The 21,709-nt window shown below is 40.5% G+C and overlaps 1 protein-coding gene across 4 annotated transcripts in view; it reads left to right on the plus strand.

Moving 5' to 3' along the window:
* Positions 1-21,709, plus strand: part of IGF2BP3 (insulin like growth factor 2 mRNA binding protein 3) — a 114,360-nt gene that overhangs the window by 59,308 nt on the left and 33,343 nt on the right. For 3 of the 4 annotated variants that reach the window (XM_040590098.1, XM_040590099.1, XM_040590097.1), the window contains 4 exons: positions 9,662-9,713; positions 9,807-9,870; positions 18,671-18,955; positions 21,103-21,237. In XM_040590098.1, coding sequence (XP_040446032.1) covers positions 9,662-9,713; positions 9,807-9,870; positions 18,671-18,955; positions 21,103-21,237 — 536 coding nt within the window. Of the gene's footprint in view, positions 1-9,661; positions 9,714-9,806; positions 9,871-11,455; positions 11,556-18,670; positions 18,956-21,102; positions 21,238-21,709 lie in introns of those variants that run through there. The other variant, XM_040590100.1, reaches the window with a different exon arrangement.

A 21,709-nucleotide genomic window follows, 5' to 3' on the forward strand; every position in this document is an offset into this window, starting at 1 on the left:
ATATGAATTCCACAACTTGTAAGGAATAAGGCTGTTTCAGTTTTCAGATCTGTGCAACTATAGAGTATTAATTACTGCAAAGTGAGGGGAATGGTGTGAACTTGCCTCCTTCGTGATTGCATCTCTGTTGTTTTTCCATTTATAAGATGGCAAAACGTGTTCTAATTTTATTAATAATGAGGCTGTGCAATAAACCTCATTGTTTGAAAGCTTGCTGGTGACTGAACACATCCTTCAAGGCTGTGAGTGGAAAGTCTTCCATCTCTCTTTGTAAAGGCCCTGAATGCAAGTAGACAGAAGCAGAGATCGCTCTTGAACCACGTTAGGTATAGTTAACTCATTTAGCTATGGCTGTTCTCCTCGACTTGTTCCAGTCATCTTACTTGTCATTTGATTGCTCCTTCAGAATTGGTGCTTCAAAGTAATCTATAGTTTGCAAGCTGTCAGCTAGCGCTCAGAGTTCACACTGAATTGTTTTGTTTGGGTATGTATAGGTCCAGTGGTATTAGAGTAGTGCATGTCTTGCAATCTTAGTTTCTAGTTTAGATAATCTCATTCAAAAGTTTGTGGCTTTTTTGTAAACATCTTCTTAAGCCTTACCTTTCAGATTAGTGCATGAGCTGGCTGTAATTCTGGCATACTTTAAGCTAGACTTGGAAATCTCGTAGATCTTGGTAAATGTTTGTTTAACAGAACTTTATGATAATATCTCTTTAACTTTTAGGGTTTTTTGATAACTTTCTTTTGAGTGTCTAGAATATTTACGCTTTTATGACTATCTGAATTATTAGGTAGCTGCTAGATAATGTGTTTTACCACAGAAATTTTCTACACTCCAAAATCTGATGATTCCCCTTTGCTCTAAGGTTCATGTTTCTGCAGCTTGAAGGCTTTGACAGCACTTAATTGTTGTTTTGCAAAGCTCATCTCTGTTAGCAATGTAGAGACCTTTACTGTAGATCTTATTTTAATCCAATTCTGCAGCACAAAGTAAATAAAATACTTGAAAGTGGTCTTGCTCTACCAAGATTTTTCCTTCCTCCTGTAAAGTGGATATAACTTGTATTTTTGTCTGACTTCGGGCTGAATTCTTGAGTCCCCCTCAAACCTCCTCTACTTCTTTCAGTGCCCAGTTCCCCTGCAAACAGCCATACAAACCGGGAGAGGTGGGTTAAGAAAAACTTGTATTCTCTAGTTGTTGGGATGACTTTAGCAATTTTGGGTATAGCTGTTGCAACTATTCAAGTGACTGAGCTGCCCCATATGTTAGGAGACTGCTATTGGTGATCTGCATTCAGGTATAGGAGTTTTGCCATGCCAGCAAAATTACTGGGGAGGTGAGGTAGGTGACATGCACTGACAGCTTCAGGGAAAGTTTTGTACGAGAGTATCCAGCAACCCAGCCCATGTGTCTGTAAATCTCAGTAAATGCAGGTAACAATTCCTTCCCTTCAGCAGTCTCTTGTATTTGAGAGACTTGATAATCTAGAAACTAAACCTTCTCTGAAATGTCTGGTCCACAGCAGTGCTGTCCCTTAGTAGGACTGCTGGGAAGCCAAAGACATGACCTGCATCTTACGGACGGCCAATTTAAAAAGGAGGAAGGGGAATCCTGTAAATGTAACTCGGGTAAAATGCTTCAATCTTTTTATAGCTTTTCCTGGTTATAAAGATATCTAAGGTATTCATGAAGTAGTTGTTGAGGATTTATCTTTTTCCTGAAAGCTTGTCATCTTGAGTCTTGTGCTCAGTAGAGGGGATGTCTCAGAAGTGATCGCCATCTGAGCTCTAATATACTTTATTTTTATCTGCACTAATCTGTGAACTAAATCCATTTTACAGGATTTTCCTTTATGATTCCCTCTATCATTTTTAGATAGTTACAAGCAGATCCTAGAGGAAATGCTTAATACTTGAATATGGGACAGTCCTTCCCATGAAGATTTCCCTCCTATCAAGCACTGACTTGGCTCTGTTTCCACAATGCGCCAGCATACCTGTACCAGAAGGAGCAGTTTTTCTTGTGTGGCGGCCTCTTCATGAAAATATCCCTGAGCTCTTGTCAAGAGATTTCTTGGAATGTGTAATTGTTGATAGGTTCCAAAAGATGATTCAAAAATTGCTTTTTTTTAGTCTGACAGATTTCTGTAATAGTTGCAGGTTTCCAACTTTACAGAAGGCTTTTTTAAAAAGAACTATTATTATGCTGAAACTAAAAATATCAGATTAGTGCCGGTCTTGCAGAGCAGTAATGAAGTAGCATCGAGACTTTTTAATAGCTACAGAAAATAGCTTTCGAAAGTGCCTTTCACACACGCATGTGTGCGCACACAGAGAAAAAGAGTAAAATGTATAGGAGAAATACAGTTCTCTCTGATAAATCTTTCAATTAAAAAGAACACATTTTCTGTAATGATATAGAGTTAATGTAATTGGAAGGACTGAAAGGTTGAGGAGGGGGAAAGGGAAAACAAGCTCCCTTTCTGATTTTCACGGCGCTGAGCAGGACGTTGCAACTTGCACTGCGGGGCTGAGCAGCAGTCTTCTGACAGAGAGCAGTGCTGGATGCCTCCACAGGAAGGTGTCGAAACAGACAATAAAACACCAATTGTATTACAGTATAATGCTCTGAGTAAAGCAGAAAATTCATCCTTTATCCCAATGTATTCTCCAAACATTCTTGTAAAATATGCTGGCTCCCTTGCTTTTGTGTAGTCTATCGTTTAATCAACGTTGGGCAATGGGTGCTCACTGGATAGTAATGCTTTTATAGCTTTTTTATTTTCCTTCCCTTTGGCAAACTTCAAATCAGATTGTAGAAGTAGTGGGGAGTGTTTCCACTTAAACTGGCCTCCTTGATGCGAGAGGAGGCAGATGAACACGAGCTAGTGTTGCTGCTGCTTCCTACTACGTTTCACAACACCCATCTGCCAGCCCGGCATGTGATCCTTCCCGCACGCCCAGCCGCAGAAATGTCCTGGTAGCCTGTCTGCCTGGGGGGGGTGGGGTGGGGGGGCAGCAGTGCCCACGAGGAGATCCTGGGAATGGGGATTAGCTGTGTAAAACAGCCGTTGCTTTCCCAAAGGACTGAGCTGCGTGAGGGTGCTTTTTAATTTTCTGGAAATCAGGATGGGTACTGAAGGAGTAGTGTTGGCGTTAATGCTAACCTGGTCCGTAAGCTCTGATGTTATCTAAAAACTGGTCTTGAAGTTCCACCTTTAGTGTCAGGAGGGGGGAGATTAATAAAGTATTGTAGCAGATACTGTGCAGTGCTTAATTGCATTCAGATAATGTTGCATAAATACTTATTTCTCTGTGTTTTCAAACTTGTTTTCATTTAATTTAGATGAAGGGTGGAGAGGAGCTGCCAATTTGGCCATCTCTACATGATTCGTTATTTCATAATACCTGTATCATATTCCCTCTCGCTCCTTTCCAAACTGAATTATCCCGCTCCCTTTAATCTCTTTGTGAAGGAGGCCACCCATGCAACTAATAAGGTGGTAGATTTTTTTTTTGGTCTTTCTCTAAACATTTCTCAAGTACTTTTTTTAACCTTGGAGACGATTTAATGCCATTTGTGAGCCTTGATACTATGAGAGGGTTTTGTGCATCCCGTACCTCCTTAGTGTAATGCACACTAATCTTTCCTCCCTATCACACGTTCAAGAGACTATTTCCAGCTTAGGGTTTAATGTGGGAACACAAAAGCACACAAGATAATTTTGCCTGCCGCATTCAGTACCTGGGCTAACTTTGAAGCCCAAAAATTTCTTTTGCAATTTCTTCTATGTTCAGAGCTTCATTAGAATACTTTCTCAGTGAATTTTCCATCATATGAATTTTCATTTAAAAAAAGAGGGAGTTCTGAAGCTGATCTTCATCTGTAATGGTTTACTGTGTTGCTTAACACTTGTTGGATTCCTCTTAATCTTTTCTTTAGAACCTAACCTTTTTCTATCTGTAAATTATGCTAATTATACTTCACGTGATTTTTGACTAAGCAGATTTAAGGCAGGTCCTTTTAAATGTTGTTCTTGAATACTAGTGCGGTTTTAAAGCATTTGCTCTCTCTCTTCACCTCTTTGTTTTATAGACCTTGGAGTGTGTATGTCTATATGTTTGCTTTTTTTAAATGGCCCAGCAGTATTACCTGGAAATATGTATAAACACATGTGGTGTATGGAGTTGGTTATAGTAGTTGTAGTCATGGCTGCATGTGATGCTGAGACCTATTTTTGGTTGCTTTATGTCTTTTGCGTAATTTGAAACACTGACGTTGAAATAGTCCACCTCATCTCTTATCTCCTTATTTTTTTTATTGAGCATTTCAGATTTCCCTAATGAGAACACAGTAAACGGGGACCTGGTGTTTGCTCTTAGCGCAGTTGGGAGGGACATTGGCTCAGGCTGGAGCGTGGCTCTGCTGTCAGCTAGGAAATCCAGCGTGTGCAGTGAAGATGACTGGTCTTGTAAGAGTTGTGCCCCAGTTACTCACCACACACTTTATTAATTTTGCAGCAAGTCAAAGACTTTCAGGAAGACAGACCCCTTTGGTTAGGGGAATTGAATGCTGCCATGACAAACTGAAATCTGAACGTTCTGGTCTCTGGTGCTGTGCAAACTATTTAAGCAGAAGTTACTATTACTTGCTAACAGTGTGCCCCGTCTTGTGACGAGCCTCAGGTCTCTTGCAGAAGTGCCGTGTTCTCCTTGCTTCCGAAAGTGGCTTTGAAGCTGCACTTTGAACACACAGACATGCTGAGCGCTGTGGAAAATCAAGCCCTCGGTGTCCAAATTGGTCATTCAATTAGTAGTTCCTTTGACAATTTTGTCTTTGTTCTCTGTGGTTCAGCTTTACATTCTTAAAACCCTGGTAATGCCACCTAAACAGAATTGTATTATAGGGTAAACTTATTAATAGTTTTGAACATTTGGATATAACTGTAAGTTCCCAGGAGAAGAATTCACTCCAGGGTTTGTATGGGATGTGGTAAATAAGCCAGAGTTATTGTTTTCAGGCGCTGCCTTTCTGGTGTGTGCAAACAATGACTTCAGCAGCTTCCAGACTTATTTTTCTGATTCTTCCAGACTATGGTCATGGTTTCGTGAAACAGTAAACTGGGTATTGGAGGGCCTACAAGATGAAAAACGCCATCACCACACGCTGCAATGAGCTGAGCCATTGCAAACTGGCTTTGCCTATTCAAATGCCCTCACAAGGTTCTGGAGGAGTAACTTTGCCCTGGCAGGCCCTGTGCTGGTTTGGGTACTGCATGTCCATGCTGCTCTGCCTTTACAAGGGACCGACACGCTCTAACCTTTTTGGTGTAAATGATGAAAACTCCTTTCCATACCTGGCTTTTTTGTTTCCTTTCTTTCTACCTTTCCTCTTCTAAATCAAAAAGCCACTTGCACTAACAACTTCTCTCACCTCATATTGTTGACTGATGCTCTCTATCCATGCTACCCGCCTCCTTTTTTTTTTTTTTTTTTTTTAATTATATCACCCAGAACACTCAAAGCCTTTACAGCCAGAAATTTCCACGTGGTCTTTTACTGAATGACGCTAATCCTCCTGTCTCATTTTTCTCTCTCTGCTATGTGTGATTTCCGTTCTGTTGTCTTAATTTTAACTCCCAGTCAACAGGACAGGAGTCATGGAAGCAGGAGTGGTGGTCTAATGGCTCTGCATGAGTGGAGGAAATGACTTCAGGTTATACAGCACCACTGTCAAGTTCCCATCGCTAAGTGCATGTGTGAGAGAAACAACATGGGTAACTGTGCTTATGGACCAGATGTCTTGAGACTAATTTGCTTATGGTGTAGGGCAGAAATCCTGCAGCACCATAAGATGATGTGTATCAAATAGTCTGTTCTGAAAGTGCAGAAAACAACTGCTCTGGTTTGTTCAAAGGTGCTACTTCTAAACCTGTGAAATTGTTCAGAACTGGGATATTTTTAATGTGTGCTTTGAGCTCTTGGCTCTACTGAAGAGTAACGTTTCCTTGTTTTTTTCCTTGTAAAGCAGCCTCAATTTGTGGGGCTTGGTGTAGGGTAATAATGCTGTTTATAATGAAGTCAGAATTGGCTTTTAGAGCCTGATGAATGAAAGTCCACAGTATAAGACTGCAGCTTTTTGTGAGAGAGACATCTGTGCTATAACGAGCAGGAGACCCAATTTAGACAACTGTTAGAAGGAGAGCTCAAGAAAAGGAAAGACTTTTTTTCTAGCTTAGATTAAATATTTGTACAAATAAACTTTTCTTTTCGGCTGCTCATCAGAATTGCTGCTGCACCACCAACTTGGCTTTGAATTTTGTTCCGATTGCCCAACAAGGCTGTACACGGAGAGTGTTACGGAAGAGCAGCTTAAACAAAACATGTTTGTTTTGCAGCAGAACTACAGGCTTTGGGCTAGAGAGAAAAAAATTTGGGGAGAGGGAAAAGGCAGTGTGAAGAGAAATATGAAAAAATGAAGGATGTGGATAGAAACTGGCTGTTTCTGTAAATGAAGCAAGAAACACATGCAAGAGTTGAGTACTGTGTTTTGAAAATGAGTTACGATAGAGGATCTGGCTTTGCAGTTGTGATGATTTCTCCCAGCTGGATCAGCTGTTTCAGTTAAGTGTTCTCACCCATGAAGGTTGCTCCTCTCACACACACACACATATGCACACCCCCCAACTGCTGCTAAAACTTTTTTACTAGTGCCTTTTGAATACAGTCTGGTTAACAGGCTATCCCTGTGGTGTTGATCTCACTTAAAACCTTGCTGCGTGAGACTGACAGTGCTGGAAATCTAAGTGTCTACTGAGGGCAGTGCTGTGGAGCACAAGTGTCTTTGACCCGAGAGGATTGTTTCCCATTTTGGTTGAAGAAAGCTCCAATCCTTTTGAGGAAGATTCTCATACATCTGTTCAGTAAAGCAACTCTTCTAGGAACACGGGAAATCAAATCACTTGGATTAAAGCCCAGATGGACACTGTCTCTGACTGAAATGGCTCAGAAGAGGATTAAGGAGCAGCGTAAGTGGAGAACTCCTGGTGGAAAGCGGTGGGATGCTGAATGTGCCATCCTGGGCTATTCCTCAGCATTAACAGCAGAGGAGACTTTTGGTTCTTAGGCTTCTTGAAGGAGATGCAAGACTAGAGTGTTGAGTGGTTGTTGATGGCTGATCAGAAACATAATGAAAGTAGTTTTTAGAGAGAATGTAGTATCTTTAAAAAGTTGTGTGGATTCAGCTTTAAAGCTTTTATTTTCTTGGTGAAGCTAGTGACTTTAATACATTGGTCTTAATGTAAAGGTATGCTTAGCCTAGAATATAAATGTATTATGGAAATAGCTTACAAAATGTCGATTAATTATTATCCAGCGAATTCTTGTGGTACCTTTTGGCATTCCAGCTTTGCTTTCTTCCTGTATGATTAAGAATGAAAATGCATTTCTGTGATTTTGAGGTGATGCAGCTTCGGGGCAGAGTGCCTATGAGCTGGTGGTCCGCACAGTTCAAATATAATAACAATTTGTCTTGCTAAAGACATTAGCTCACATTGTACTATGGTCTGCTGTGTAATACAGCATGGGTGTTGACATACTGTAGGGACAAAGAAATTGTTTTATCAGACTAATGAATTCTTCAGCATCCTATTTCAAGTAAACGCCTCGGAATGGATCTCTAAGCCAGTGTCTTGCTATGCTGCTCTTGTTTTAAAACACTGACCCCGCCTGAGATTCTCTTCACCCACAGATTTCAGTGGAAGCACAGTTACCCCTTAATCACGTGTGGTAACTCTCCTGGCCTGTGTGGAAGTATGTCCACAGACACGCAAGACCTCCCAACTCTCCCACTTGTCTGTGCCAACATTTAAAAGGATCTACCACAGACTTCTAATTTATTTTAATCCCTTGGAGCATCTCTGCTTCAGTAATATTTAGCAAACTTCTCCTTAGATAGTTTCAAATTGTCAGAGGTGAGGAGTGGCAGAAAAATTATATTTTAGGGTATTGAAAAGGCAAACTCTGACTAGGCTAATCTCTACTTGTAGAAGGAGAGGACAATTAACAACTTGTCTGTGAAAATAAAACAGTTGCCAAGAAAACTTATTAGACCCTATACAAGAAGGATAGGGAAATTCTGCAGTTAGAAGGAATAATGCATTGCTCAAACTTGGTGAGTTTTGCCTTTTGAATACCTGGTTTGAAATTTTACCTTTGGGTGTCTGTGTGCAATTTCAATTTTAGTAGGTGGTAAGGACTGAAAATGATACTGATGCAAGTTGTCGTCAAGTTTGGACATATAAACTGTGATTTATCTTAAAAATGTCTTTTATATTGCAGTAAAAGTATACAGTCCATGAATAAATTATAATTTTGAAACCTTAATCTTGTGAAGATGTAGATACTCTGAATTTTACCCTTTTAGGGACTAGGGTTTTGTGCACACTCGGTTGCCGGTTACAGCGAGTAACTTCTCCGTGCAAGAAGAAGCTGCACGGAGGTGTTTTTATGTCTACTGCTCCCCTTCTGTCCTGGTTCCCTTCCTTTCCCCAAAAGAGTTTCTTCCCTCTCATAATGACATTTCGCTTTAAGAGACTAACAGAAGTGAAGAATGGCACTTTGGTTACAGAGGAGATTTCAAGTTCACTTTTTCACTTTTTGATGTAATTTGTGAATTTTTCCAGCACCGTCTTAACTCTTGAGACAAAACATTAGGATGCAGTAAACCACAATGATGTACTTGTCTTCTGTGCTAGTTACTGCCACAGTCACGGTTTTCTGGAATGATATTTCTCACCAGGAAAAAACCAAAAAATATACTATATGAATTCTAGAAGTGATACAACAGTGGGTATTTTAATGTTTTACCAGAACATTCTGACGCCTTGATTTTCCTAAAGGTCTTGTTTCTTGTCCTTTCTTCATCATTCTGCATTTGACTAGAATAAGACAAATTGTGCCAAATAGAACTATTTATTTGGATTTCTTTTACCCCTTGCCATATGTTTTCACCTATTCCTCCCTAGCTTTCTACCGAAGGACAAATTAATTGTGACTTTCAAATAATTGTGCAGATACTGTTGCGAGTGCTTCCCCTGGAATAGTTTTTTTGGAAAATGTCAAAAGAATTGTGGAACAGCTTTTGATGTGCTGGTTATTCTGGTTAACTTCTTCATGTAGACAGGTCCCCACTAAGTGAGAGAATAACATTTTTATGTATGACCTAAGTGTACTGGGGGTGGGGGTGCAGAACCCCCAGTGAGTGACAAAGTTGCATATATGTACTTGAGATACATGGAAAGATTTTATTCCAGATTTGCTCTTTATTTTTTCCTGCCTTTGCTTTAGCCCACTCTGGGAACAGGTGACTTGGTTTATTTTTAGAGTTTGGAACTTCCAAAAAGTCACACTGCACTCACTGTGAGTTATATTCTGTATTTTCACATCCATGAGGTTTTAAACGCAGATTTTCTGATGTGAGAAAGAAAATGAGCAATGTGTTCTTCCCAAAATAGTTAACATTTCTTGATTATTGGTGTGGATATATTGAATGCTCTGCGTTCTGATGAGATTATTACAAATTTTAGTGCTTTTACGTGCTTTTTTGTTTTGTTATTCTGTTTTGAAATTGAAATCTGTAATTTCTTTTACCTTTTGATAGGTGCTGGATAGTTTGTTAGCTCAGTATGGAACGGTGGAGAACTGTGAGCAAGGTATGGCTCTACTCTCAAAATTGCGTTTAGATTTGTAGTGGGAAGTGAGTGCACGCTGAATGTAACGTCTGTGCGTTGTGTTCTTCTCTCTAGTGAACACTGACACGGAGACTGCAGTTGTAAATGTAACATATGGCAATAAGGACCAGGCTAGACAGTAAGTATCTTATTTACTTGTTACTGTCATCTAACTTGCATTTTGGAATTTATGTTGCTCTGATTTTGTATGCAACTTTTGCTTCTGATTAATTTATCAATAAAATGATCATGTAAGCGTTAACTTTTAAGAAAGTATTTCTGTCTTCCCCTTGCCAGGTCTTGTGTGCTCTACCTTAATTTGCTGGGGTTTATCAACTTTTCCCACACTTCAATTAAAAATTAATAATTTTAAAAATTGAAAATTTGGGTAAAATTATTTGAGTGAGGAGGGCAGAAAGTTAGTGATTTGCTGATGACAGAGGATGGGAGTTGTTCTCAATTATTTTTAGCTGTGTTTTAAAAAAAGCTTTGTGATGCCCTTTTACAGTGTTGGTTGTTCTGTGTCTGTCTTCTGGTTAGCAGCTACATTCTTCTGTTCGTTTCTGTTATTGTGCAATGATTTTCCCCTAAGATTTTTTTTTTTAATTAGAAAACTTAATGCTGCTTTCAAACACACAAAAGTTTGTAGTCTGAATACCCAAAATAAATTGTTTGGGCTTTTTGTACTTTAGGCCTTTTAATGCTTTTTATTCTTTTTAGGAATTTGATGCTTGCTTACGTCTTCAGTAATTGATCACTTTTAACCTGCATATTAAAAGTAATAGCCATAATGCCTTACTTAATGGCTGTATATAATTTTCCTTTAAATACTTACTGATATTTTATAACATGCTACAGGTTTAATTTTGCTTTTCCACCACAGATAGAAAAACGACTTGTGTTCCTTAATTTTTAATCTGGTGACATAAGCATTTTTTTCCTTCTCTTTCTAGCCATAGCAGGTTAAACAAAACCAAACCTATGAAATAGCCTACAATGATCTTTTTATTTTAACTTTGAAATTTCTGCCACCTTGTGGCTAACTAAATTCAGCACTTAAGATGCAGAGTATGCTTATGGAATGCATTAATTCAAATTACAAATTAAATAATACTTGTACATATAATTAAGTAATTATGACTTCTGTGTAACTTGAATGCAACACATGTATTCAATCTTTCAAAGTGTTAGGTTATTTGTTAGTGTATACTAAACAAATGTGATGGGAAACTCGTGTCAGTGGCATCTCCTGTGTACACTGGAGCTGAAGGAAACAATGTTTTCTTGAATTCGCTATTTAACGTCTCTCAAACCCTGAATTGTTCAAGTTCTTTAGGTTCTTCTGTTGTTAATTCTGTTGTGCAGTATTTAAGAAAAATGTTGAATTTCTAGTTCTGAAGAAACCTATGGTGCAATGTTAAAAATAAATGCTACGTGTGCCAGTTCCTTCTTTGAAAATGTAAGAGAGAAGTAGCTAAAATACCATGGAAAGAAGAATGATATATTTTTGAGCTGTCTGTCATCTGTAATGTCTGTTCCTGGCCTTGCGCACTCCCTTCCGAAGTTGAAAACAACAGTGTACAGTTTTTTCCCCCCTCAAACTGTACTTGTTAAATTTTAAGGTCAATTCTGAGGAAATGCTGAGATAAGCTAAAACTATGCACAAGTGTCTGAGATAAAATTTTGTTTTGCATGAGAAATCACATGACAATAACTGAAAGCATCTTGAGTCTGAAGCAGGTGAATTTAGTGTCCATTGTGTTGGAGGAGGACCTGAAGAGATACAGGTTGAATGATGACACAGAATTTGGTTGCCTTGAACAGGTAGGGCAGGTGGAGTAGTGTGATTTACGTTTGTGAATTGTTTGATACAGGCGCAGGGTTTTCTAAGGGGATGAGTCCGTTTTCTGTACAGAAAAATATTAGCTCAGATTGTCTGGGTTCAGGATGCAGCCTTGCAACCGTTTAGAAACCTTTAACAGAAGTGGCTGGATAGAGGTTTTCCTAGGAAAAAAACTGTGAGGAATTACAGTGAAGATTCACTACAGAAGCTGTGCATGTGTGGCTTTTCTGTGTGACTGTGGCGGTGTTTCATTTGAATGGTTTTCCCAGACACGACCTAGCTTTGCTTCTGGTAACTGGCTGTGGTGGACAGCAGTATACGAGTGCTGATAGCTGATAAAAGGCAGCGTTGGTCGGCCTGTGCAGTACAAGGGATAACAAGAACTGACTTTATCAAAGGCTGTTTAGAGTTGTTGAGAATCAGCAGCTGGTAACAAGCCTTGTATTTTGAAATTTAGCTGTTTATGGCAAACGATGCTCTTAGCCATGACTTTTGGAGCAAACACTGTGGCATGAAGTTTTCTATGTTGCCGCATACAGTGGGTGCCCAGTTCTGATTTCTGTTCCGCAGTTCTTGTAACACGTACTACCCTCACAGTTAGTGCTGGCTGACAAAACACGCAAAGTTGGCTGCTTCCCCACTGGTGTGGCATTGTTGTGCCTGTTGCAGTGTGTACCAGCAATGCCACAGCAGTGAAGGTGCTGTAACACAGTCTAGAGATATTTTTGACAAGCAGTTCTAAACGAGTGTGGTATGCATTGCTTGGAGGATGTTAGTTTTGAACAAAACTTTGGTTGCACCCAGCTGGAAAACTGAGCCTTCTTCTGTCTTGCAAATCCAATTGTAGTGGCAGAGGATTGTTTGGTGTTTTGTGGATGTTTGGTGGGTGTTTTTTTTTTTTTTTTTTTTTTTTTTTTTGGGGGGGGCTAGTGCTATAGTTGCAGCATAATCAATACAGGGCTGCATGCAAATCTGACTTGCGAACTGAAATTTGTGAAGAATGCAGTCCTCATGAGAAACAAGTCTTGGACAAGAGAGCACACAGCACCTAAAATGTGAGATGCGCACGGTTATTGACTTCTAGTTGGAATGGAGGGCTATGGCTTTGACCTGTTGTAGAGATGCCTCTCTTTCCTAGCTGGACAGGTATGAGGTGGTCCTGGCAGAAAAAACAGGATGCTGCTCCTTGTCTCGGTGTGGCCGGAGCAGGGGAGCTAGTGTGGCGGATCAGGTACTTGTGGGAAGCCTGGTAGGTTTGTGGAGAGGTGTACAGCAAGCACAGAGTTATGTGCGGGCCTGGGAAAACCACACTTTGCTCTTTGGGTGGCGAGGAGAAGGCTGGGATTGCCAGAGCGTCTCTGTGACCCCATCCCTGCCCTCCTGTCCTGCAAGTGCTTGGGAGGAGGAGGGATTTGTTTCAACTCCAAAACTGCTTCTACTTCCCAGAAACTGGAGGGGACCTTACAAGGCATGTGTGTGCTGCTGTGGCACGTGCAATTACTGAACGGCATGGTAGGTTATGGAATATTTGGAAGAGAGGAGTTCAGAGGGCACGGTTCAGTTTGAAGAACCAGCCAGCTGCACGTAGGCACTGAGGCAACTCGGGGGTGTCCTTTGGCAAGCAGGTCCCTCTTCTCACAGTATCAATCCCTGACTGCAACTGGCAGGGCACGCTGACTGTGTCCTTGTGACGTGCTGCCACCTAAATTATGGCTGTTACCTTCAAAAGTTACACTGCCTTCTCTTTCCCTCCCCAGAATGTTCTACTGTATAGGTGTCTAGTGGGTGCTAGAGGATTTAGCTCTATCCAGGATTTTGGAAGGAAGATTTTTGTGCAAAGTTGACCTTGCATATATGAAGTGGTTGTGTATTGTTTTAGTATAGGGTTAGGTGTTTATTTTTTATCTTATTTTTTAGCTCAGGAATGAGGTACATGTGCTGGCTGTGTTTGTAACTGATGGTGTGTTTTACATGCGGGCTGCAACGCGAGGAGCTCAGGATCTGCATCTTTGCAGGTATAAGTAGGTACATTACTTTGAGTGTTAAGACACTAGTGGTCACCTTTTAATTGGGATACTTGTAAAAAAGAAACAGATTTTTTACCTTTTCAATGTAGTACAAAGCTATGTGTATGCACACAACATGTATGCTTGATGAATGAATAAGAGTTCACGTAACTAATACTTTTACATGCCATCATGGGTCAGGGCTAATGTTGCCATAGGAACGGTAATACTGAAAATTCAGTGGTGTATGATTATAAGCTTAGCTTTATTTTTTTGCTTTGTTTTTATTTTCAGAAATACAAATGAAACTATATTTTTATTTAAGGCAAAAAAAATTATTATGCCAAAGAAAAATTACCATGTGTATCTGTCTTCTCGGTATGCAAATGTATCTGTTCAGGGAGGAAAAACGAAAGGTGGTGTATGTACAAGCTGCATGTGGGAGTGAAATATGTTCTCCATCTAGTACTTAGTGTCATCGCACTATCAATGGATGAATGATTTCCAGCACAAGACTCGGTGCTTTTACTGTACTCATTTATCTAGGATGTTTAACCTCCACTAGCATCAGAAGGGAGAAGGCTGGGCAAACATGCTCTCGTAGGGAGCTCATGAGAGGACAGCCATGAGATGTCATTTTGATGGGAAAATCTCAGGTGACTAATTCACGAAATATTTGTTTAAAGGTTTCATTTTTATGTAGGGCTCCTCTTACTTCTGAGCAGGTGTCATGTGAACATAAGCCAGGCTGCTATACATCTTAGCAGAGCATAAGCAGTAGTCGCTGCAGTCTCTTAAAGAATTTGTTTTATAAAAAAATTCTGAACTACACTATGAGATTCCTGTGTACCAGCTCTTGCTGGTATATGAAATGGAAGCATTTTCCATTTCCACTAAATATTAATTAATTTTTAAAGAAGATTTGAGAGAGGAGAGCACCTCCTAATGAGGAAGTTTACTGAATCTTTCTCCTTCTTTATCCTCATTAAGTGACTCTAAAGCTTTTAGCCCTTGTGTAAAAGGTGGTTTGTGGATTGTTTCAGTAGGTACCAGTGGTGCACTCAGGCAGAGGTAACCTGCGTGGCCTTTAATTTGTGGCTGTGGAAGGAGACCCTCGGCTCTGTTTGGGAAGGCAGAAGTCTTTGGGGAAAGACAGAGGTGGTGTTGCTGTGGTTTGGACTTAAGTTTCCGAGGTGGTCAGTCAACGTGTGTTTTACAAAAGGAGCCAGATTTAACGTGGTTTTGGTGGACTGCAACAGTGATGATAACCTTGACCAAAACGGGTGCCACTAGCACTATGAAGAGCCAGTCACTTGCTTTCCTCTGAGGCTCAGGCTTTCCCAGGGAGCGGGGATGGCTCTCCTCATAGGAAGTGCTGTCCTAAATGCTGTTTTACAGGAATTTTTCTTCCATCTAGAAGGCAGTGCTTAATCACTCATTGCTCTTGGTTTCTCCCCGCAACCCCCTCTTTCCTGAAGCAGTGCCTAGATTCCTCTAGAACTTTAGGCTTCTTATGGTGCTGAAGGACTACTGAGAGCTATCACCTTGCCTGATTCCAGCCCTATGTTTCGTGCCACAAAACTGTTAAAAATTAGTTCAGAACAGTTAAATAAAGGTGTATGACAATGCCTTAAAAAACCTAATGAAAACTGTCAAATGTCGAAATGCGAAGGCCTGGCTCAACAGCCAAAGTATCAAAAGCTTTGGGCTGTGTCTTCTGTAAGAAATGCACCAAAACTGTGTATTTGCTGCATTACTGAAAATTAGTTATCATGGCATTCTGCTGTGGGTGCCTAAATTAGTACAGAATGTGGGACCACTTACCTAGGAAACGTCAATTCCACAAAAGACTTGGGAGAGCAGCATTTAGTTACTGACTCTTCTGACTTCTTATCACTTGAACAAGTCAAATTATAAAACAAGTCAGCCTATAAGATATGGAGATCTCTGACTCGGAGGATGTTAGTTATTTTAAAGTTTTCTCCATAAATATATAGACTAACTTAAAGAAGTGATACTACTGTATTATCTCTAGTGTACTGGATTCTCTAGTACACAGTACTGCAGGTACTGTAGTATCTCCATCATCTAACTAGAGAAGTGGACTCTGAAGCAGGTTTGCCTTCAAATACTTGCTCAAAAATGTGTCCACTGTTTTTTTTAGTGTGTGATTTTTCCGTGTCATATGGCTTTGGTGGCCAGGAATTGTTCACCGCTGGCTGACAGAATTGATTTTCCACAATGGCAAATGAACTTTTCTCAGTTTGCTTTGAATTTAAGGTACTCTACAGTCATATAGAACCATCTGGCAAAAAAAAAAAGTTCCAACCATCTTTCCAGGAAAAGTATGGCATGTATGTATGCCAGTTGTTGCTGAATGATGTTTGTTGTGAAGGCGTATAGGTATGTAGCTTGGTTGCAAACAAAAAGCCTGGTCTTTTCCTCCCCTACCACTTCTGAAGAGTGAGAAATCTCATGCACTGATTTAACGTAAGGTTTTGTATCAGTGCTGGGATTCTGGTCTAATGTTTTAAAGCCAGGGGAAATTGAAGCATTTTGGGAAAGAAGCAATGTCTGAACTTGTTGAATGAATGCATGGAAGGGAATGAATTGGGATAGATGTCAATCTAGAGCCTACCAGCATGTCCATGAAATCGTTGGTACTCATCTCTCTAACATCTTGAGGTTTGATTCCAAAAGAAACAGATCTTGTGCAACTACACTGGCTGGTGGTGCCATTTCCCTTCCTGGTACTAATTCAGCTTTTTGGCTGATTGTAGGAAGACGTAGTCCAGAAATAGAGGTCTCTTGTCACAACCAACAGGAGCTTAGTATGTTTTGGTTGCCTAAAAAGGAAAGGCTCCAGACCCCTTTCCCAGATGGGATGTCCATGGAGAGACACTTCAGTGAAAGGCCTTTTGGGTATCGGAAATCTACACAGAAATTAAAACTGGAGAGACAAATCCATAGGAACACAAGTTTCACTGGTCTGGCTGCTCACTGCCCTTACTAGTTTGTAAACATGGATTTCTGTGTAGTATAATGCTCTTCCAAGTCTGTGGAGTAAAAGTTAAGAAATGTCAGCTTTGAAATGGCCTCAGCAAATATTAATCCAGCTCTCTTGACATATGCTGTAAGAGATCCTTCTGTTACGGAAGCAATTACACTCCTGCCCTGTTCCCAAAGGACCCGTGTCTCATTTGATGAACAGAAGTATTTAATGAGCAGTGATCAGTTACTCAATATTTTGCTTTCCTTGATGTTCATTGGTGTTGCCTTGGGCCTTATTTATTACCAGCCCTTATTAAACACTGCTTCAAAGACACAATTTACTTGTTTTCTCATAAATTCTTTACTGTCCAGCTGGAGTATTTTGAGGATGCTGGCTCAACTGGGAGATGAGGGGCATGTTATCCTCAGCATCCATATACTGCTGCTTCCCTGCAGAGCTGCTGCTTGACACCCAGACTGTCCGAGGGGTCACCCAGGAGGTGAATAGTACTTTTCACTGGCTGCCTTTGACAATTTAAGTGATTGGCTGGCATCATCCTTTATCTCTGCAGTAGAGGCAGGAATAAAAATGTTGCTGAGGTTAGCATTTGGTAAACTGGCAGTAAACACCTGCCAGCGTGCGTGAATGGAGGGGCTAGGTTTAGTTTCTGAATGTGAGGCCTTGCTCCAGAGCATACAGTTACTGGAGCTTTTCAACAAAAATGTTAGTGGGTTCTTTAATATGAGATGGAAACCCCCTCCCTCCCATTACTGTTTTTGATTTAAATTTAGTCCTTAAACAAAATTTATCAGTAATCTTTAGTCCAAGATTAAGCCTGGCACTTAGAAACTAGGCCAAATTGATGCACGTTTCATTGATAAACAATATATTGCTGATAATCTGAATAATACGCCTTCTGTAGCAAAACTTGAAATATCTTTCTTGGGCAAACATGTTAATTTTATACTGCTAGCTTATTAGTGTGTTGCGTGTAGCTTAGTTAAGCCTACTGTTTCCTGGCCCTTTAATTGTATTGACTTTGTGAGTGGTAGATCCTTGACCCTCCAGAAATCTGTAAATTTTAAGTTCAGTTGTGCTCCCTCTGTGAAGAGGAGACCAGCAGGTCAGGTTGATTTGCAAACTTGGCCCCACCTTGGTTAGAAAGGGGGGCTGGGCAGAGGGAGAGCTGAGCGGGTGGTTATTCAGTGTGATGGGCCACGGTGAGAGCACGTTGCGTGCATTTGGGCAATATCCCTCTGTGCTATTTGAGACAGGGTTCTGCTTTGCCTAAAAGCACAAGAGAACTTGAAACGCCATTTAAATGCCTTCTAACACCTTTGCATCTGTGGAGAATTTAACAGATGCATTGGCTTGAATTTCCTGGTCAACTTCTAAACCTGCTTACAACATGACTAGTTTATAAGTTGCAAGGTGTTGTCGTGGTCTGCTAAGTGGTGTTTCAAATGCTATTGACTGGCTTTGAATGCTTTCTTTCCTGCTGAGAGTGAACCAGGAGCTGTCTTTCATATCGTTTTTTACTCTCTCTCTTTTTTTTTTTTTTTTTTTTTTTTGTCATAGCTATGTCGGTTATTACAAAAACTCCAGCCAAATAGCTGTGCTGGCAAAAACCCTAACGAAGGTGCTGCGATAGCAGCTAAAAAGTTTTCCCTCTGGTGCAGCTTTAATTCTATTTGGGAAACTGATTTAAATTAAATCAGGCAAAAGAATGCTTTTGAGCGTATAAGCTCTGTCTCCTGTGAGGTTTTGCTGATAGGGTTGCACCAGCAAAACCTTTAAAGTGCACAGAAGCCCAGAGCAAGCAAGAACTAACTTGTAGTCCTTAATATGGTGACTTAAAAAAAGTGAAAAAAAGAAAAAGGAAAAAAAAAGGTTGTGTAATCAAGATCTTGACTGAAGAATTTTGAATGTAACTTTTCTTCTTGGATTCTTGGAACTGGTTTATGGCTTTGTCAAATGATTTAGAAAGAGCAGAAGTCTATATCTGAGTGACTTGTCATTTCATAAGGCCCTGCATGTGATTGTGGTTTGTTTGGTTTTTTTCCCCCCCTCCTCTCTCCTCCCCTTTGCAAATAAACAGAGCAATAGAAAAACTGAACGGGTTTCAGCTTGAAAACTATTCCTTGAAAGTTGCATACATCCCTGATGAAATGGCAGCCCAGCAACCTCCACAGCAACATCCCCAGGGAAGACGTGGATTTGGACAGAGGGGTCCTCCAAGGCAAGGGTCACCCGGTGCAACCACAAGGCAGAAACCACAGTCAGACGTTCCTCTGCGGATGCTGGTTCCCACGCAGTTCGTAGGAGCCATTATCGGGAAAGAAGGAGCAACAATCAGAAACATTACAAAGCAGACACAGTCCAAGTAAGTTATTTTACAAAACTGTAATTGTAAACTTTAACATCGTGTCCTTATGTCTTCTGTAAAGGAAAACTTGTAAAACTTCACAACTAACCTGTGTGGTCAGAGAGCAAATGAAGATAACAATGAATAGGAAATCTTTTGCAAGGTTTATTTAAGGACTGGATTCAGTCCTTGACACGTGTTCAAATACTAGCTGACTTGTTTCTCCCTTTTTAAAGAAATGAAATTAGGCAGTGTTAGTAGGACGGCGCGTGTTGCTGGAGAGCTTGCTTACAGATGTGCTAATACGGTTCTGGCACAGAAAACGCAGCTGAAAGAGCTGTTGTATGTTGTTCTGTGGGATGTAAAGCTGGTGTGGTGACCTATCGAAGTCTTTATTCTAGCTTTAATTTAGGGCATTCTTAGGATCTATAAATATTTTCAATTCAAGGGGCGGAGAGGGAACCAAAACGAAAACCTTCCCACGCCCCGTCACTGCTCGTTACACCTCACTCCCATGTATTTCTGGTGGATACATTTGTAGCTATGAAGTTGCATACCACACCAAAACACAGATTGAGGAAATGCACGGGAGGCAAAAAGCAAGCTGCTAAGTGACCTAAGAAGCTTAAGAGCACTAGGGTCTAGAGGCGCTGAAGGAGATTGTTTTCAGTGCATGTTAAATCCCTACCCACAAGGAAGAGCTCAGCACAGATGCAAGAGGAGGTGGGGATTGTAGTCAAAGAATTTTTCCAGCTTACCCCTAAGAGCAGAGAGCGAAGGATGCTGCTTTCAGCAGTGCACTGGTGTGAGGCCCCAGCTCTGTAGTTACAGCAGGCAGGACCTGAAAATGAGCTGTATGTGAGGGGTATGAGGGTGGGTGGCTTCAGTTTTGGGAGCAGCCGATGAGGATAACAATCCTCTCTAATTATACCCCCCCTCCACTCCCAACAAACAGCACCCACCTACCCCCCCCCCCCAGCCAGACCCAGGATTACCATGATGCTCCTTCCAACCTCCCATTAGCATGTTGTAACCCAGGACACTATTTGCTGTGTTTAACAATGCAGGTTAAAGAGATTTGTGGTGTCCTGACAAGACTTGTTTGTTGTTTGCCTATGGGTAACCAGTTTCTAAGGTGGTATCTAAAATGTCTAATTCCTGGACTATAAGAATCCTGGAAGACTGGTATAAGGGAAGCTTTTATCTCTTAAGAAGGCTGGATAAAACGGAAATAATTGCAGGTTGCTAACTTTACAGATACATGACTTCCAGAACGATGCTTTTGTTGCTTTGGGGATAAAAAAAGAAATGACATTTACTTCCTGTTACACCAAGGATGGCCATGGGCTTCTTAGAAGATGCTGCATCACGAAACGAAATAAATTTTCGTTATCAGAAAGAACTTACTGAAAAGCAGCTTGGTTGTTTCAGTTTGGAAACAACTGTGATTTGGAGGGAGTGGAGGGGAGGAAGCAAAAAGCAGAGATGAAGAGAGTATGTGACCTGCGGTTACTAGCAGAGGTCAAATAATATCTAAGGCATTATCTTGATGAAGGTCATAATTAATTTTTGTTTAATTCCTAGAGTTACATAAACCATGGTGTAGACTAAGGCTAGTAGTTTTAGAGTGATAGAGAGTGGATCTAGAGGAAAGGTAATGTCAGGACAAACTTTAGGCTTAAAAAGCAATCTTGAGGATAAGTACAAGTACTGTGATACTACTTGCTAGCAGAGAAGTGGTAGGAAACTCTGCTGCTGAGGTCATTAAAAAGACAAGATGGGGCAAGGCCTGACTGTACTGTAGCTGCACAGTCATTGGTGGAGTATTGGGGCTGGTGGTAGGGTACTGGGAAAGCTTGATGAAATGTTGTCTTCAGCAGTTTTCCACAGATTGTCTATCTAACGACTCCCCTGAATACCTTGATGAAGGGAAGGCGATCCCAGTGTCCGTGAAGATTGGGTTTAGCTGGTAAAATCAGGATAGGAGAGGCCCTTTATAAGACAAAAATAGTAGTTAGCAGATGTTTAAGTAGTTGTGTATTTTTCAGAATTAAACCACTTAAATGTAGTTAGTGTTAGCTCAAAATAAATCAGGTTTATGAGAGTTGGAAATATGCAAGGCTTACCGTACAGTACATGGTTACAGTTAGTGTTTTTCTTTCAAGAATTGATATTCATCGTAAAGAGAATGCAGGTGCTGCTGAGAAACCAATTACCATCCACTCGACTCCTGAAGGCTGCTCAACGGCTTGTAAAATTATTATGGAGATCATGCAAAAGGAAGCTCAAGATACTAAATTGTGAGTAAAAGGCATTTCATTGGGGAAGCATTAAAAATTCTGAATTCTTGTCAACTCCATTTAAAGATGTAATCTTTAAAAACTGTTAATAAGTGAATCTTAGTTGCCATTATCCATATTTAAGTAGGTAAAGGAACTAAGACTTTTTCTCCTTTCAGGACAGTCCGCTTGCTTAATTAGCCCCACCACACATCTACGTTTTCAGCCATTGTCTGGCTGTGATTTTGAGGTGAACTGGAGCAAATACTGAAGTTTCTTGACCAACTATTAGCTTTTAATCAGAGTGAGCATAACAAGTTGTGAGTTCTCACTAAAAGCTTTAAGGTCTATTTCTTCCTTCCCAACAGCTCTTGCTCCTTCAGTCTGAGCTTTATGTAGCAGGTATGTTACAATGAAGCTATAGATGATAGTGCTGAAACATGCATTCCCCTCGGACTTGTTCTGCATCTAGTATAAACACGTGTAAGTGAAT

The sequence above is a fragment of the Falco naumanni genome, chromosome 4 (genome assembly GCF_017639655.2).
Source record: "Falco naumanni isolate bFalNau1 chromosome 4, bFalNau1.pat, whole genome shotgun sequence".
NCBI lineage: Eukaryota > Metazoa > Chordata > Aves > Falconiformes > Falconidae > Falco > Falco naumanni.